The 16,948-nt window shown below is 47.4% G+C and overlaps 1 protein-coding gene across 3 annotated transcripts in view; it reads left to right on the top strand.

Annotated features, from left to right (window-relative positions):
- Cacna1b (calcium voltage-gated channel subunit alpha1 B) overlaps window positions 1-16,948 on the top strand; it is a 157,522-nt gene that overhangs the window by 80,313 nt on the left and 60,261 nt on the right. For 2 of the 3 annotated variants that reach the window (XM_038335864.1, XM_038335863.1), the window contains exons 19-20: window positions 5,742-6,521; window positions 7,258-7,475. In XM_038335864.1, coding sequence (XP_038191792.1) covers window positions 5,742-6,521; window positions 7,258-7,475 — 998 coding nt within the window. The remainder of the gene's footprint in view (window positions 1-5,741; window positions 6,522-7,257; window positions 7,476-16,948) is intronic. The other variant, XM_038335865.1, reaches the window with a different exon arrangement.

Below are 16,948 nucleotides of genomic sequence, written 5' to 3'. Positions count from 1 at the left end.
AATGGCAGGAGGGCTCTGGGAGGACCCAGTCTCCTTGCCAGCCAGCGGGGTGGCAGGCACAGTGATGTTATGGGGGCTAGGGACTTTGGGGGGAATTTAGTGTTAAGGAGTCACGGGATTAGGCACCTGGCCTGGACATCGGTGAATCTTGGGAGAAGTACACCCTGCTGGCATTGAAGCTGCACACTCGCCCTGCCACACACTTTCCATAGGCTGGGCACGTGGCCTTGACTCAGCCCCTTGTGGTGACTTATGCCTGCACTGCTAAATTATGTGTTGCAATTGGTTGGTTGTGAATGTCGGCGTTGTATGTGTGTGTGCCCAGAGTGGTTCTGTTCCTTCCTAGAGGTCACCAGATAGTACCTTCAGAGCACTTGTCTCTAAGCATAGAGAAAGCATTTGGCCTGGGACTCGTGAGCCAGAATGGCTGCAGTCCGCACAAATGGCTTGTGGACCTCGGTGTTCTTCTCTGTTTTTTCACTGTCTGGCTAGTTCGGTTACTAACTAGCTGGCCAGCTTAATTCAACAGTTTGATCCTGAGGTTGATGAGACCTGGCAGCTGTCCCTCCTTGTGTCCTTCTCTTGAGCTCTGTGAGCTGCTGGTGCTCTATAGTTCAGAAGATGACATGATGAGCTCCCAGCCTCATGTGGACCTGTGGCATGTGTGATGTTCTTTTTAGCACGTGCCTTCTCTGCTCTTCCTAGACTTGAGCGCTCTTGCTGCCTTTAGGGCCGCCGTTCCCGGAGGTGCTCCTGTCTAGACTGATGCCTGGGGAAGGGAGTCTAGGTCCTTGACATAACCGAGAAGAAACTGCCCAGCATCCCCGCCCCTGTCCCCGTGTGGAGACGCTGTGGCAGAGGAGGAGTATCCCCAAGAATGGGATATGTACTGCAGTGTACAGTAGTGTGGTTTGACTGGAGATTCTGGGGAATCGGCCACACAGGGTGAGGCCTTTCCTCGGTACATGGTCCTGAGTGTGGGGGCCATTGGCTGTTGACTCTTGTCTCTCATGCAAGACCTCTGCAGTCTCAGGCGCTGTATGTGAGTTCCCTCTTATTGTTTGCTGCCAAACTGGGGAGACTGTGGCTGTCAAGAATCTCCCATCTTGGTAGTGTTCCTCACAGCTGTGTCTCCTGGGGTGTTGTGTGGCTGCTGAAGGGCCCTCAGTATGCATGGTGATCGAGGCCTTCTGCACTCTGGGCAGGGGGGGACTCCAGGATTTCTGGGGTGAGGTGCAGTCCCGTGTAGCCCCAGTGGAAGCTCCTAAGACCAGGACACTAAGTGAGGGACATCTTCCTGCTCTCTGCTGTGACTCCTCGTCCTTGCCTGTTCTTCTACACACACACACACACACACACACACACACACACACACACACACATGCAATCGCTCTCACGTCATACATAGTCTCGCACTCGCAATATTACATTCTTACACACATTCACACATACATTTATAATCTCCCATTCACAATGTCACACCCTCAAAATCTCACACTCACAAGTCCTATGTTCTGCTCATGGTCTCACACTCATGGCCGCTCTGCCAGCAGCACTGGAATGCGCTTACATGCCTGTTCACACTCGTGTGAAGGTGAACTCTTTCCAGCTGCACTGTAAGGATCTCGGCCTTTAGAAAGGGGCACTGGAGACCCTCCTGGCCATCCCTGTAAAGCCAGCGTGAAAGGAAATGACTGGAAAGGGATTTTTGCTTTCTCTGTTGTTTTTGGAAAAACTTTTACACGTCACTTGGAAGTGGCTGCATTAGTCACATGGAAGGTGGGCTAGTGACATAGCCGGATTCTTTCCCGGGGGGCGGGGGAGGCACTGTGACCTGGAAGCCATAGGATTTGGGTTTGGGAACTGAGGGTCTAGGAGCAGAGACTCGGTGCTTATGGGGAAGGCAGATGAGGTAGGTGGCAGGGCCTGGATAGCCCCACATGTAAGGGTGCTTTTGCCCTCTGTGTTTGCCACGTGCTCATCGGAGGCCCACAGCTTTAGGTCAGCCTGCCCTGGTCTCTGGGTGTGGCTGTAACTCTTCCCAGACCACTCCCTCTTAGGGCAGTGTGGACCAGGCTGTGGAGATGGATGGTCCCAGAGAGAACTGTGTCTTGTCTTCCAGCCGTGTAGGGTCTGCTGGTTCAGTTCAGGCTCACTTGTCTGCACCTGGAGAATTGGTTCTCAGCTTCTCTTTAGCCCTGGCCTTGGCCAGTGCCTGTCTGGTGGATGCATTGCTAGCCTTCTGCCAGATGTGCACTGCGGCCCGCACCCGCACCGACGTGGTGCCCAAGTGTCACTGTGTCTCAGAACGTTCTCTGGTTTTCTCACTCCTGTTTATGTTTTGTTTCTTGCATGTGCAGTTTTGTAAAGCAAACTCGAGGTACTGTATCTCGCAGCTCATCTGTCTCCAGCGTAAACTCACCGTGAGTGGTTCTGCTATGATTCTCCATCTGTGACTCCATGATGACTGTGTGCGCACACCTTCCCTCCACACCTGACTGCTTCCCCCAGTCATTTGCTTCATGGGCAGCTCCAGCCCAGCCTTCTGTGGGAATGGTGGGCTTGTTGCCTGTTGTCCCCAAGTCCTACTCACAGGCCTAGATCTTTCTGAGCTTGGCCTTCCTCTCCCTTCTGGTCTCTGTCCTTTTTGTCTGCCGTTTGTCTGTGTGCAATCTCTCTGGTACCTTGTATATGTCTACTTCTTGGATAGGGTGGAGCTCTGTGGACTTCTTCACGGAAGACCTACTTCACAGGTCTTCTGTGCTTTTCATGAAGTCCTGTGCACAGGAGTGGCAGAGAGGGTTCTTGGGGACATTCCTTGGCTCCTCCTAGCCCCTCCTTACTTTGGGGAGATTATGTAGGTTATTCTGAGGCAGCCCTTGTTTTAACATGAACAAAGCTGCTATAGAGCTTATAGTATAGGCCAGGGGAGTGCCAAAACTCCTGATTGGGAGCTGAGGGCCTGGGAGCAGAATGGGGATCCATATTCTGCTCACAGGGGAAGAAAGGAAGGCAAGTAGCTGATCAAGTTGGCTTTCCTGGTGGTGACATTAGCCTGGCTGAGTCACTCTTCCTGGGAGATGTGATTCTGGTTCTTCCTTCAAGGATGGGGCCAGGACCTGTAAGTGATGGTCCCCTGTTTCCCTCCTGGCTTCATCCAAGCTCCCAGGAGAGGTGCTGATACTATCTTCTGCCAGTGTCTCCTCTTGTTAGAGAAGGAACATTTGTAGTTGGGTCCTCTGCGTGGAGAGTCATGTAGCCCTTGTGTCTTGTGGCCGCTTTGTGTGCCTTCCCAACAACAGCATAGAGCAATCTAGGTCTTCTCACAAGTGTGAGATGCCACCGGATGTTAGGGCCCTGATGTCTGATAGGATGAGAAAGGCTGTTGGGTCCTCAGTAACTTCCATGTGGCAGAAGTGAGGTGTCAGTTGGACATACCTTCCAGGTATGGCTGGGAGCAGGACCTCACGAGAGCAGCTCTTCCCCACGGCTCTTTAGAGAGCTCCATTCAGTGTGGATTCTGCCTGAGTCATGCTGCCAGCCATGGAGCAGTCTAGGTCAGCAAGCAGTTTGCCTTTCAGGAGAGGATCTTGAACTGTTTGTGAAGTTGTTAGAGAGGAACAGAGTGAGGTGCCTGTCCTAGCTGCAATGGGCAGAGGTCAAAGAAGAGCTCTGGAGAGTAATCAGGGCAGGGGCAAGATGGCTCAAATGTGTAGAATGAGACTCAGGAATCTGTCCCGGGAGGAGCCCCGTGGTCTCTACAGGTTTGTGACGAGATGAAAGCAGCCTGGTGTTATTAGGTCCCAGAGCACAGGGCTGGGGGACTCCAGCAGCCAGCAGAGGTGAGTGGGTGGTCCTTGCCCAGCTAGTGTTTGAGGGGCCACTGGAAGCCCAGCGATGCCCTCCAGTCCCACAGGCACCCTGTCTTCCTTCTGTACTCGATGTGCTTCCTGAGAGAGGGTCGTACCTGGGGCAAGGCTAGGGCTGAGCCCAGTCCTGCCTGTGCCAGAGCCGGAGCTTCAGGCCGGCACATGCACCCATCGTCTCCATTGTCCGGCTTTCACAACGGAAAACCGTGATGCTGGCCCCGCCCAAAGGCTCCTGTGAGCCAGCCAGCTCTGCTGATCAGGGTCTCAGAATCCAGGGCCATCTTGGTGTATTGGACTGATTGAGATGCCCAAGGTAGTGAGCAGACCTCAGTCCTCCCAAGATTCTTGAAGATGGGCACATATCTCCAGGCCCTCTTCCTTTTCTTGCCTTCCAGTGTGGTACAGAGATTAACCGTACCAGGGACAGGGAAGCTCTGTGGGAATTCTTGGAGCAGGATATCACAGTGGTGATATCTCGGCCTCGGCGAGGACAAGTAGTAGCGGAGGTCCTGAACTAGCAGATGCTACTTGTCCTGTCAGCCTCAGCAGGGCTCACTGGGGTGGAGGCATAGATTCTATTGCTTTTTAGCTTCCAGACTTGCCAGCTGCTGGCTCCTCTCGGGAGAGAAAGGATAAGATTTGCTGTCCTTCCTCTAACCGGTCTATTCCAGTGACTGGGCTGTTTCCTGGGGCACAGTTTGTACCTGTGTTTTGACGCAATTGAGGTCTGACTGAGAGATTGTGTGTTCTTCAGGCACGCCTTCCCTTCTGCCCCGTATGCATGTGAACCTCACTCCATCAGTGACTAACTATGGGCCCCGAGCAGGTCATGCCCTCTTTCTAGGCTCAGTGGCCATCCTTATGGAAGGTACCTGTCCTTGAGGTAGCCATAAGGGCTGTGCAAGGGGGCATGGAGCCCAGAGCACTGGTACTGTCGCTATTACTGTTAGTGATGCCACAGACATGGCCAGGGTTACCCAGAAGCCTCTGGAGACGGAAGGATGAGGTTGTAGCCTTAGATGAGGTACCTACTTGGCAGAGGTGGGACTGGGGCCACATCCTTTGATGCTCTTATTCAGAACCCAGACTGGAAATGAGCTCCCTGTTTTAGATGTGGGAACCGGAGATGTCTGGGCCAGCGAGGTGTCAATGAAGATGAGGCCCTTCATTGTTCAGTAAGGACTGGACCAGACTGCTTCCTACCCCCGTGGCTGGAGGATTTCAAGGGTACACCCGACTCTCAGTGGAGTATGAGGCTCCCTACAGAGTAAGGGACAAGAGGGCATTGGTGGCGGCGAAACAGGATTTTCTCAGCTCCAGACATGATTTCCGCTCCTCGTAATTGGTTGAGCCAAATAGTGGCTGAATGGCCTGAATGCTTCAAAATGCAGCAGAAACTGTGCTCACGACAGGGCCACATGCCACCTTGGGAGGTACCATGGGTGAGTGCCTCTAGAAGTGTCCATTTGACTGGCCTCTCCTGGGCCAGCTCCCAAGGCAGGCTGTAGGGGTGCATCCATCAATCCTTCCTGGTTTGCAAGGCGATCTCCCTTCCCATTTTGCCTTCCTGGCTAGCTTCCCATTTACCTTGAAATTCTGTTTACCCACTCATGCTGGTACCTGGCATCCCCTTGTGCCCTTTAGACTCTGGGCCATTGTCATCCTGCTAGAGTGGAGTCTAGAAGGTCACTGACAGGCGAGCTAAACTGTGCCTCCTCCTAACTCGTCCCCCATCAACAACAGCAGAGGTCTTTAAGACTGGTTACCTCTCCTTCCCTGTCCCTACATCCCTCCATTGCTTGTGTTCATCTGCGGCTTCCCTGTGAGGCAGAGATAAGCCAGCTGGTGACACTCATGACAGTCTCCCCGCAGCAGGCAGCAGAACTCGGCCAAGGCGCGCTCAGTGTGGGAGCAGCGGGCCAGTCAGCTAAGGCTCCAGAACCTGCGTGCCAGCTGTGAGGCACTGTACAGCGAGATGGACCCCGAGGAGCGCCTGCGTTATGCCAGCACGCGCCATGTGAGGCCAGACATGAAGACGCACATGGACCGGCCCCTAGTGGTGGAGCCTGGTCGGGATGGCTTGCGGGGACCCGTGGGGAACAAGTCAAAGCCGGAGGGCACTGAGGTCCCTGAAAGTGTAGACCCACCGCGCAGGCACCACCGGCACCGTGACAGGGACAAGACCTCAGCCACGGCCCCTGCTGGCGGTGAACAGGACAGGACAGACTGTCCAAAGACCGAAAACACTGAGACAGGGGCCAGGGAGGAACGTCCGCGCCCACGTCGCAGTCACAGCAAGGAGGCTGCAGGGGCTGAAGTGCAAGCACGCAGTAACAGGCGCCACCACCGGCGTGGCTCCCCAGAGGAGGAGGCCACTGAGCGCGAGCCCCGGCGCCACCGTGCCCACCGGCACGCACAGGACTCGGGCAAGGAGGGCACTGCACCGGTGCTGGCACCCAAGGGCGAGCGACGCCCACGACATCGAGGCCCTCGCACGGGCCCCCGTGAGGCAGAGAACAGCGAGGAACACATACGCCGGCACCGTGTAAGGCATAAGGGGCCACCAACACTTGAGCCCCCAGAGAAGGAGGCTGCAGAGAAGGAGAGCAACATGGCGGAAGGGGATAAGGAAACCCGAAACCACCAGCCCAAGTATGTCAGAGGCAGAGTATGGTGGGGTGGGGTGGCATGGTTAGTAGCCCTTATGCAGATAATAGGGAAAGGGACTCTGCCCAACTGCTCCTATTGTCACCTCACACCCCCATTCTCCTTTTGGTAAAATCCTTTGTGGCAACCAGTGTGTACTCAGTGACACCCAGGAAGGGACAAAGGACTTAGGGAGAAACTGGAGACACTGGGAACACACTGACCTGGGAAGGAGACACGAACAAGGTTGCTAGCTGATTTTACAAAACCGGACCAGAGGGTACTGGCCTGCTTTCTGGCTCTGACTCTTCAAGAGACCTAGAGACTGGAGGTTGAGGCTGAAGCCCCCATCTTTGGGCTTGCCCACTGGCTGCCAGAAACCAGGTTAAGCACAGCTTGAGGCCGTTGTTGAGGACCAGCCTAACAGAGAGCACTGGGTGGGGCAGGGGTGGGGCTCTAAGGGTGTCCTAGGGAAATGGCCTACTTCAGACTGCTTCATTTTGCAAGGGGGTTTGATCCACATACAAACTGTAACACCAATAGTGCCTGGCTCTGTTAAAAGCAGATGGGTCAGCTCTATACCCTCCCTCTAGACTGCAAGATAACCTAACTGTGTAGTAACGAACCACGCAAAACACAATGAGAGTTGCTCGCCCAAGCTTTACTTGCCTTGCATAAAGGGATAGCGGTAAGGAGCTGGGTCTCACCTACTGCATCAGACTAATGAGCGTTTTGGTTTCAGGGAACCTCACTGTGATCTGGAGACTGTTGCGGTTACAGGTGTGGGCCCTCTGCACATGCTGCCCAGCACCTGTCTCCAGAAAGTGGAGGAACAACCAGAAGATGCAGACAACCAGCGTAACGTCACCCGGATGGGCAGTCAGCCCTCAGACCCCAGCATCACAGTGCATGTCCCAGTGACGCTGACAGGCCCTCCCGGGGAGACCGCAGTAGCTCCCAGTGAGTATCTCCCTGTACCAATGGCAGGTCCAGCCCCCCCATTCCTGCAGCTCGTGTCAGTGGCTGGGCGTCCAGCTTGCCTCTCTGAGTTTTCTCCCTGATGGAGAGAAAGTTCTTTGGTATCAGTATCTGTCCTTTGATATCTCTTGGCTTTCCGTTGCCCTTCAGGCCGGTGGATGTTAAATACCTTTGTCCCTCCTCCTAAAAAAACGTTTGCACGTTGCTGGCTACGCCAGGCTCAGTGTCAGAGTGCTGAAGATACAGCGGATGCAGTGGAAGGTGGAACGACCACAAAATCTTCATCTTGTGTTGCTTGGCTAGTGCTGGTGGTGGGTAGGACCAGGATCTCAGCTGTCATCTACCTATTCACGTGCTTCTGTACCCTTGCCCTAAGCCCCACCCCCTTGTCTGACTTGCTCATTCTTGTGTGTGTGAAACCGGAAAGGAGCATGCGGTAAGATCCCAGTGAACAGGCATGTAGTAAGAAGAAACTTGAAGGTGACCGGTGTGGCCCTCGGCAGGACAGATGCTAGAGCGGAAGAAATCATCCCAGGGAGAGAGGCAGGGCCTAAGGCAGGCAGGAACGCACTGAGCTCTGCGGTAGAGCACGTGAACTGTATACCGCGTGCCCACACACACCTGCAGTCCGTCACACATGCTGGGAAGACAGTGCTGGAGGGTGGTGGCCTTTAGCTCTTTAGCCACCGGTTTCTCTGAGCGTCCTCTGAGGAAAACTTGGTCTTGGCCCATTCTTGTTTCACTTGCCATGCCTACAGATGGGTCTGTCTTCCCAGCCCCTCCTTTGTTCCTCTCTAGAGTAGACTGGGACTGAGCCCGGGGACCCAATGGGATTTGGTCCACAGTTGGCCCCATCCATGCTGGCAGCCACAGACCTTGTATCAGAATGTCACATACTTGGAATCATAGAGCACAGAGATTTTCAGGTTAACTTTTAAAAAAGAACAAGTTTTAGCATCATGCACTTAAGGAGTTTGGTGGCTGGGTAGCTGGTTTCTTACCACACCGAAATTCCGCTGTCGGGGTGTACCACAGCCGCCCGTGTGCCTGTCAAGGGTGTTTCAGTTACTTTCCGTTTTGGGGGTTATAAGCAGACACAGGTGTTTGGGGTTCGTGTTGGTGTACTTTGGGAGTGCACACCTAAGCATGATTGTGAAGTTGTATGTGATAAGACTGTGTTGGGGTTTATGTGAACCCCGACTGTCTTCAGGGTGGCGGTGCTAGCTACATCCCCATGAGCGGTGGTGACGCTCTCGCTGCTTCACCTCTTTCTGAACCTTGCGTTACCAGTGCTTTGGATTTTAGTTGTTCTAATGAAATGTGTAGTAGAGTTTGTTTACCTTGGCAGATTCCTAATGATGTATGATTTTTATTATGGTTACTTGGCAACTGTGTATCTTCTTTGGTGGGATTTTTTATTCAGGTCTTTTGCCTATTTTTAAATTTCTTTGTTCAATAATTATTATTTTCAAGGTCCACACATACACATATAGATTTACTTATTTTTGTTTTACGTGTGGATGTTTTGCCCCATGTATGCTTTTGCGCCATGTGCATGCCTGGTGCTGGTGGAGTCAGAAGAGGGCTCCAGAGACCCTGTAACTGCAGCTAGAGTCAGTCACGAGCTGCCACGGGGGTGCTGGCTACTGAGCCCAGGCCCTCTGCAAGAGCAGGAAGTGCTCTTAGCCACTGACCTGTCCCTTCAGCACCTCTTTCGATATTTTCCACAGAGGTCTTTTATCAAATGTTTTTTATAAGTATTTTCTCCCGGTCTCTGGCTTGGATTTTTAGTGTCCGAATGCCTGGTTTGTGTGTGTGTGTGTGTGTGTGTGTGTGATTTTTTTTTTCTTCCTGAGACAGGGTCTCACACTGTAGCTCAGACACTGTACTCTGCCTTTGGAGTGCCAAAATTGCAAGTGTTCAGTACCAATTTTGTTCTCTGTCTGGTGTTTGTGATTATCCCTTTTGGGGTTAATCTGATGCTTGTCACTACTTCTGCTAGAAGGAAAAAAATCTAGACTATTGATTTTTAAATTTTTATATATTTATTATTTATCATATTTCTCTGACTCTTGAAATTAGGCATTAGTTTTAATGTCAGTTCTATATGTTTTGTTTTCTCTAGTACATTATCAAAACTTTTGTGAGTAAGTGTGTCTCTCTTCCAAGTTTTTGATCTCTCAATAAATCTGATAGCATTGGTGGAAACATCCAGGTTACTGGGTACCCTGGCCTTGTTGCGTCTGTGCTGAGGTAAAAGTTCTGACTTGAGACCTATGTAGAAACATATGTTTCTAGTATACATTAATTCCTATTTTAGTAGACTATTTTTTGCCTGTCCACAAATTTGGTTAACTTTTATATGTAGAGATATATAGAAGTGGACTTAAGATCTGGACCTGTCTATGCGATGTCGGACTATGCCTCAATTGGTCATTATTTATTAGCATTCTATTTTTCTGGTATGAAAATAGAATGAGCTACATCTGATAATAAATAAAAAACATGGTAGCCACTGAAGGAGCCTGCGTCCTCCGAGTGGAGACTTCTGTGTGGGTTTTCACAAGATGGACCGTGAGTTCCCGATAGGGAGACTTGGTGAATATGGGCTCTTTCCAGAGGTCGGGGGTCAAGTAGCTGTAGGTCTTGGAGATGACATCAAAGGTGGCCTTGGATTGGTCACCAAAGTAACAGTACAGCCCTAACTCAGTGTTTCTGGACTTGTGGGTCATGATCCTTTGGGGTCACATTTCAGCTGTCCTGCATGTCAGATATTTACATTATAATTCATAACAGTAGTAAAATTACAGTTATGAAGCAGCAAGGAAATAATTTTATGTTTGGGCGTCACTGCAGCGTGAGGAACTGCATTAAAGGGTCGTAGTGTAGGAAGGGTGAGGACCACTGGTTTAACTGGTGTTAGCAGTCATCAACGTGGGTTGGCAACAGCAGCTTCCTGGACAGAGCAGGGATGAGGCACACCAGCACAGAGCCACAGTGGCCTGTCACTTTACATGGGGTGGCCAGTCTTGTTTCCCCAATAGCCTCTCCCCATAGGGATAGTGAAAAGCTTTGGCCAAGGTGATAAATAAAAGATACTGGCTACTCTCTTGGAGCATTTACCTCCAGGACCAACATGATCATTAGGGTCCCCAGCAGTGGCACAAGCTTGTGAGGAGACTTTTGTGAAGTGGCTGGTGGTGATTGGTAGCACCAGCTCATCCCAGCTCATGTCTGTGGTTCCTCTAGGCAAGAGGGGCCGCTGTGGGGCCTCTCTCTCCTCTCTCCTCTCTCACTGTGTACAAAAGTCACACGGTGAAGCCCGGTGTGATTGCACAGATTACGACAGTCATACTTGCATTGAAATGTGCTCATGGATTCTATTATTCTTTTCCTAAGATTTTGGCTTGATTTTTTAAAGTGAGGTGTGTACGGTGGTTTTATCATCCTGTGTTTAAGCATCGAAAGGTTATTAATGCCATATAGTCACATCATATTCAACCTCAGTACTGCATTCCTGAAAATTGGTTGTTCCAACTACAGCCATTTTTTTTTTTTAAATTGTATTTTGTCTTCCTGGTGTTAAGGACCAAACCTAGGGCCTTTTACGTGTTAAACAAGGAATTCATTACCATTCCCACTAAAATAGTTTCTAAAAATTACCATGTTGCATGCTAACTGAACCCCACAGTTTCATAAAATATGATGAAAAAGCTTCCAGGTCAAAAAGTATCATGTTAGGGCATAAAACATAAATTTTGCTGATCACTGGTTAAAATAGCTATTAATAACGATTTGGATACATCTCTTTGCAAAAACATTCTACCTGATTCTGATAATCTGCCACTGGAATTTGGACTGCTACCTGTGAGTTTTTCTCTGCATTTCTCTGTTAAAATCATTATATGATGTTCGGGTGGGCATACCCTTCTACATGAACATCAGGCAGTAACGATGACAACATTATAGTGATACCGTTTCCTAGAATGCTGGGCATCATAAAAGGGGAGGCTGTGGACTGGGGAATTTTCCTCAAGTCAGGAGCCGGCCTGTGGAATGTTACTAGTTCATAAGAAGAATTGGAGTGTTTTGCTGGTCAGTGCTGTGGCACAGTCTTTAAGTGTTTGGTAGAATTTTGTAAAGCTATCTTATGGACTTACATAATGGTAGTAAATCTTTGTATACTGGTCTGTTTATTGTCTCTTGAGATGAGCTTAGTAAAATTTTCCTTTTAAAAATTACCCACTTAGGGACTAGGAAGATGGGTGATTTTTGTAGAGTTTGTCCCACAAGTGTGAGGACATTAGTTTAGATCCCATGGCAGGTCCAGTAGTGAGCCTGTAAGCTCAGGACTGGCAGAAGATAATCCTGGGGCTTGCTGCCAATCAAGCTAGCTCACTGGTAAACTCCAGGTTTAGGAAGAGACTGTCTCCCGAATGAGGTGGAGAGAGAGGAAGGAAGATGCCCACTGTTGATCGGTGGTCTCCATATGCACGCCTTTACACATGTGTATGCATGCATGTGTACACACCAAACAGTATGTTTAGTCTAGGGTTTTTAACTTACTTACATAAACTTATTCAAAGTATTGGCTTAAGTTCTTTCTTTTCTTTTGATTTTTGTTTGTTTGATTGATTTTTCAAGACAGGGTTTCTCTGTGTAGCCCTACCTGTCCTGGAACTCTCTTTGTAGACCAGGCTGGCCTCGAACTCACCGAGATTCTCCTGCCTTTGCCTCCAGAGTGCTGGGATTAAAGGCACGTGCCATCGCTGCCTGGCCTTAAGTTCTTTTTCTTTAATTTCCTTCTTGTTCAGTGTTTTTTTCCTTTGTCACTTTTAGAATTCTGAGCATTTCTGTGATTTCTCTTTTTTTTCTTGATTAGATTAGATTAGTTGGTGGCTTGTATACTTTGTAATCTTTATAAGATAAAAATCAATATTATAATTTATTTTTTCTACCATAATTTGTTGTAAAAATCATGGTTTTCCATTTTGTCATTATCTTCCTCTTTTTTGTTTTATTTTGTGGTTGTTACTTTTCTAACTTCCTACGTTACTCAATCTTGACGTATTTTACCTCAAACATGTATTTGTAGATTCCTTCCCAAGTCTCTACATAAAAGTCACAAATGAATAATTTAATTTCCCCACTTTTTATTAATTCTTTTTTCATGTCCTGGTTGTGATATTCAATGCTACAATTTCTAAAGCTCACATTTCTCCTATCTTAGCCTTCCAAGGCTGGGATCGTAGACCAAGATACCACAATCAGTTTTAGTTTTCTTTTTCATAATGTCCTTGTCTGGTTTGGGTGTCAAAGTAAAGATGGACTCATAAAATGTTTTGGAGCTAATGGAATTATTCCCTCGGCTAATTTCTGGAGTAAATTATGTTGAGCTGGGTACTAATTGTCCTTTAAGTATTAGGTAGAAATTGCCCGACAAGCATTTTCATCTGAATTTAAGTTAGTACCTGCAGGGCTATGCTACTGGTTTCATTTTGGATGACTTTCTTCTTTCTACTTTTGCATATCATTGAAATTACCAATTTTATGTGTGCATAGTAGGCCATAGTTGGTCCCTTCTTATCCTTGTGATGGCTTCAGACTCCTCGTGCCTTTGATGGGCATGTATTGTCCTCTTTTCTTTCAAGTTTGTTAGGTTTTGTTCCATGGCCCAGGATATAGGCCATAACAGATGTTTATGGTAGTTGGGAAAGAATATGTGTTCTGCTGTTGCTGGGTGGGTGTTGTGTGAGGGCTGGCTCCATCCTGTTGGCTGGCCTTTCTGTGTTGGTGTTGAGAAAAGGATGCTCAAATCTCTGTAGATAACGCTGGATCTAACCTTCCTTTCCTTTCACACTGTAAGTTGTTACTCTCACCTTTGTGAATTGCTATTAGATACGAACACATTTGTGGTTTGTCCTTTTGGTGCAACAGCCTTTTTTATCATTGTGTTATGCATTTCTCTGACCTGGTAACTTTCCGTGGTTTGAAGTCTATCTTATCTTGTAGTAGCATCTTTGCTATTTTAAATAATATTTGCATAGTTGATCCTTTTTACCTTTCCATTTCAGGCTAGTTGTACAGTTGTATTTGAAGTGAATGTCTTATAGACAGCATGTGGTTGGGTCACGGTTTAATTCACTGGAAATTCTTTTATTTGGCATTATAACATTTACATTTAATGTAATTGTTGGTAATATTAGAGATTAAGATTATTATCTAATTTTTGTTTTTTGTTTATTTTCTCTGATTTTTTTTATTTCTTTAGTTTATTTTTCCTGCCTCTCTTAAAGTCCAATTTGACTTGTCTATAGTACTTTCAAGTGTCTATTGTATATGGTAATTGCTTTAGTTATTTTATTATATAACTTACCTAGGTTTACTCATTCTGCCAGTTTAAAAACAGTACAAAATTTCTCTATATATGCCCCTCTCGTTTATGATATAGTATTCTTAAATTTTTCCTCTGCACAAGTTTAGAATATCAGCAGAATGTGTTTGAGTTTTTATTTCAGCTGTCAACATAACATAGAAGCTGAAGAGAAGAAGGGAACTGTTATATTTAATCATTTTTCTCTTATTATTCCATCTTCCTTTCTGGTATTCTATATTCTCTCACAAGTTGTCTTTGTGTGGAAGGCTTTCTTTAGCTAGTCTTTGGGGATAGATCTGCAGGTGACAGATTCTCTTTAATTTCCTCATCCAAGAATGTCTTGCTGTTCCCTTCGTTCCTGAAGGATATTTTCCCTGGGTCTAGAATTCTAGGTTGACAGTTCTTTTTTTTTCAGCACTTGAAAAAAACGTGTGCCTCTTCTGAGCCCATGGTTTCTGATGAGAAATCCACTGTCAGTCGAGTTGTTTTCTTCCTATAGGTAAGATGTCGTTTCTCTCTCGCTCCTTCAAGGGTTTTTTTTTTCTTTTTTTCTTTTTTTGTCTCTATATTTCAGAAGTTTGAGTACAATGTAGTTGGATGTGGACTTCTTCAGATTTATCCTGTTTGGGGTTTGCTCAACTTCTTGAATCTGTAGGTTAATGTCTTTTGCAAACTTTGGAACTGTTTCATCTTTTGTGTCTGTGGAGTGCCTCCACAGTTCTGCTTCTCCCTTTTCTCATTCTCAGGCTCTGGTGGCATGAATGCTCCATCTTTGGCTGGGCTCCCAAAGGCCCTTGGGCTCTATTGGTTTTATTGGTTTCTTTTTAAAATTTTTTTGTTTGTTTTTCCAGTATGTTTTCTCCCTGTTGATCAGGTTGGGTAATCTCTATTTTCTTCTAGTTCATGGATTCTTTCCTCTGTGTCCTCCATTCTACAGTCGAGTCTGCCCTGTCTGTCAAGTTTTTCATTTTAGTTACTATGTTTTTTAATTCTAAAGTCCTTGCTTGGTTCTTTAGGTCTTCTGTTTCTTTGCTGAGATTTTCTACTTTTTGTTTGCTTCAAATTTTTTGTTTTTCAACTGTCCGTTAAGAATTTCTGGGATGTTATTTTAAAGTCTTTGTCAGATAGGCTTAACATCCATTTTCTTGGGGCCTACTGGTTGGTTTTTGTTTGTTTGTTTGTTTTTATTTTTGTTCAGGTTGATTTCCTGGTTCTTGGTGTGACAGTAATTTTTCTATCGAAACCTAGCTACTTTGGAATTATATCCTGAGCCTCTGAGTCTTGTTTAGGTATTCTGCTTTGGCTTGTCAAGGAGGAAAGTGGACAACTGCCTCATTAGCCTCAGCTGAGGTAGGGAAGTAGATTCTGGCTTGGCTGCTAGGGGCATGAGTGGAAGACACCCTTCATTTTTGTTGGCCTAAGGTGAGTGTACCAGCTCCCTAGCAGGTCTCTGCTGCTCCTATGTGACTGCCACGCACAGCAGGGTGGACCTGATTCCCACTGACTGGTGGTGTGTGTAATTCCTGGCTTTCCACCCGCACTCCAACTCCAGCTCCAACCCGGGCTTTGGGTTGCTTCCAGGCAAAGGTAAAGAGGTAGGCTCCTTCCTCGGTCTGTGCTGGTGTGAGTAGAAATAGGACTACCATTTTGTTCTGTTTTGTTTTGTTTCTGTTGAGTTTGGCCGTAGTAGAGCGATTGCTGCCTGTAAGACCTGGTTTGCTAGGCTTGTTTCCTAGGCCTTTCACTGGGACTTTTTCAGGTCTGTGCCTCTTGATGTTTATGGGTTCCAAGCCAAGTCCGGATATATGAGGCATACAATAAAACCCGGAAAAGGAAGCGTTCTTATTGTGCTGCTCCTTGGTTCCAAGGTTCCAAAGCCAAACTTCGTTTTCTTCCTACTTCAAAATCTCTCTCCAGATCATGTCTGTCCAATGTGCTTCACCAGGTGGAAAGGGGAGGATACTTTAACTCCATCTTTTCAGAAGGTCACATCTTGAGTTAAGTTCTATATGTGGCATAAGGTAAAGATTAAGGATCTCTCCACCCCTGGGCCTTGCCGAATCTCCAATTGCTTCATTACCATTTGTTAAAAAAGGACTGCCCCCTTTCTATTAAATTACTTTGGCACTTGTGTTGAAAGTCATTTGGTAGATGATACCGAATTTCAGGAAAAATTTCTGGAATTACATTTTTAATGATTAGTTCTGTCACATTGTTTTGTTGTTGTATATTAGACATTCTAGTTCTCCCTGGGTTTGCCTGCTGCCTGCATAGCTTTCTAACCCTTTTTAAAGCTCATTCCTTATTTGATATTTGCTCTCGTGATGCACGTTAGTCTATCTTTCCCACTTGCAGGACTTTTGGCCCCCGTTCCTCTGGGGGCTCCTTGCAATTTCTAAATGGTTTGAATTTATTGTTTAGTTTGATTGTTTTTCTCACTTTTCTCTCCTGAATTTGGTGAGCTGTCATCTCATCTCTCAGGTCTCCACCGATCTCCCCTGGGACTGTTAGGTCTATGGCCCTCTTTCTCGTGTGGCAATTGGCTTGTGTATTGTAGTCATCATTTCGCGTTTGAGAGCTGTTTTAACTTTCTTCCTCATTACAGGTGTGTGTGTATGTAATATTTTCATTAAATAGTTTCTGTTTTCTTATTATAGGAGCCGTGCATATTGGAGACTGCTTCAGATAAGGATACAGTAAGGGCAGTCCTCATTGTGCTGGTTTTGTTTCTTTCTTTCCTAGCAGTTGCATTTGGTTCTGTAGAGCACGTTAGCCGTGTGGGGCAGTGGGTTTGCTTTCTAGTTCCACAGGTTCCCTTTCTATTGACGCAGTGGAATATAGCATCTTTGTCAGGATTTGGGGTGGGGTTCTTCATTATTCTAGCACTCAGTATACCAAATACCTCTGTTGTGCCCTTGACCTCAGCCCCCGAAATCACCAGCATACAGTGGCTCGCTCCCTCTTTGTAGTGATCCTCGTCTTCAGTAGCAGGGTCCTGGTGGCTTCCTTCAGGCCCAGGCACTTACCAAGTCCCCTGCTTTTAAGTTCCTGGGTGCAGTGGTCTGATTCACCTGGCCTC

Source organism: Arvicola amphibius, chromosome 7 (assembly GCF_903992535.2).
Source record: "Arvicola amphibius chromosome 7, mArvAmp1.2, whole genome shotgun sequence".
Taxonomy (NCBI): Eukaryota; Metazoa; Chordata; class Mammalia; order Rodentia; family Cricetidae; genus Arvicola; species Arvicola amphibius.
The sequence above is the reverse complement of the archived record's forward strand: the minus strand, read 5'-3'. Positions and strand labels throughout refer to the sequence as shown.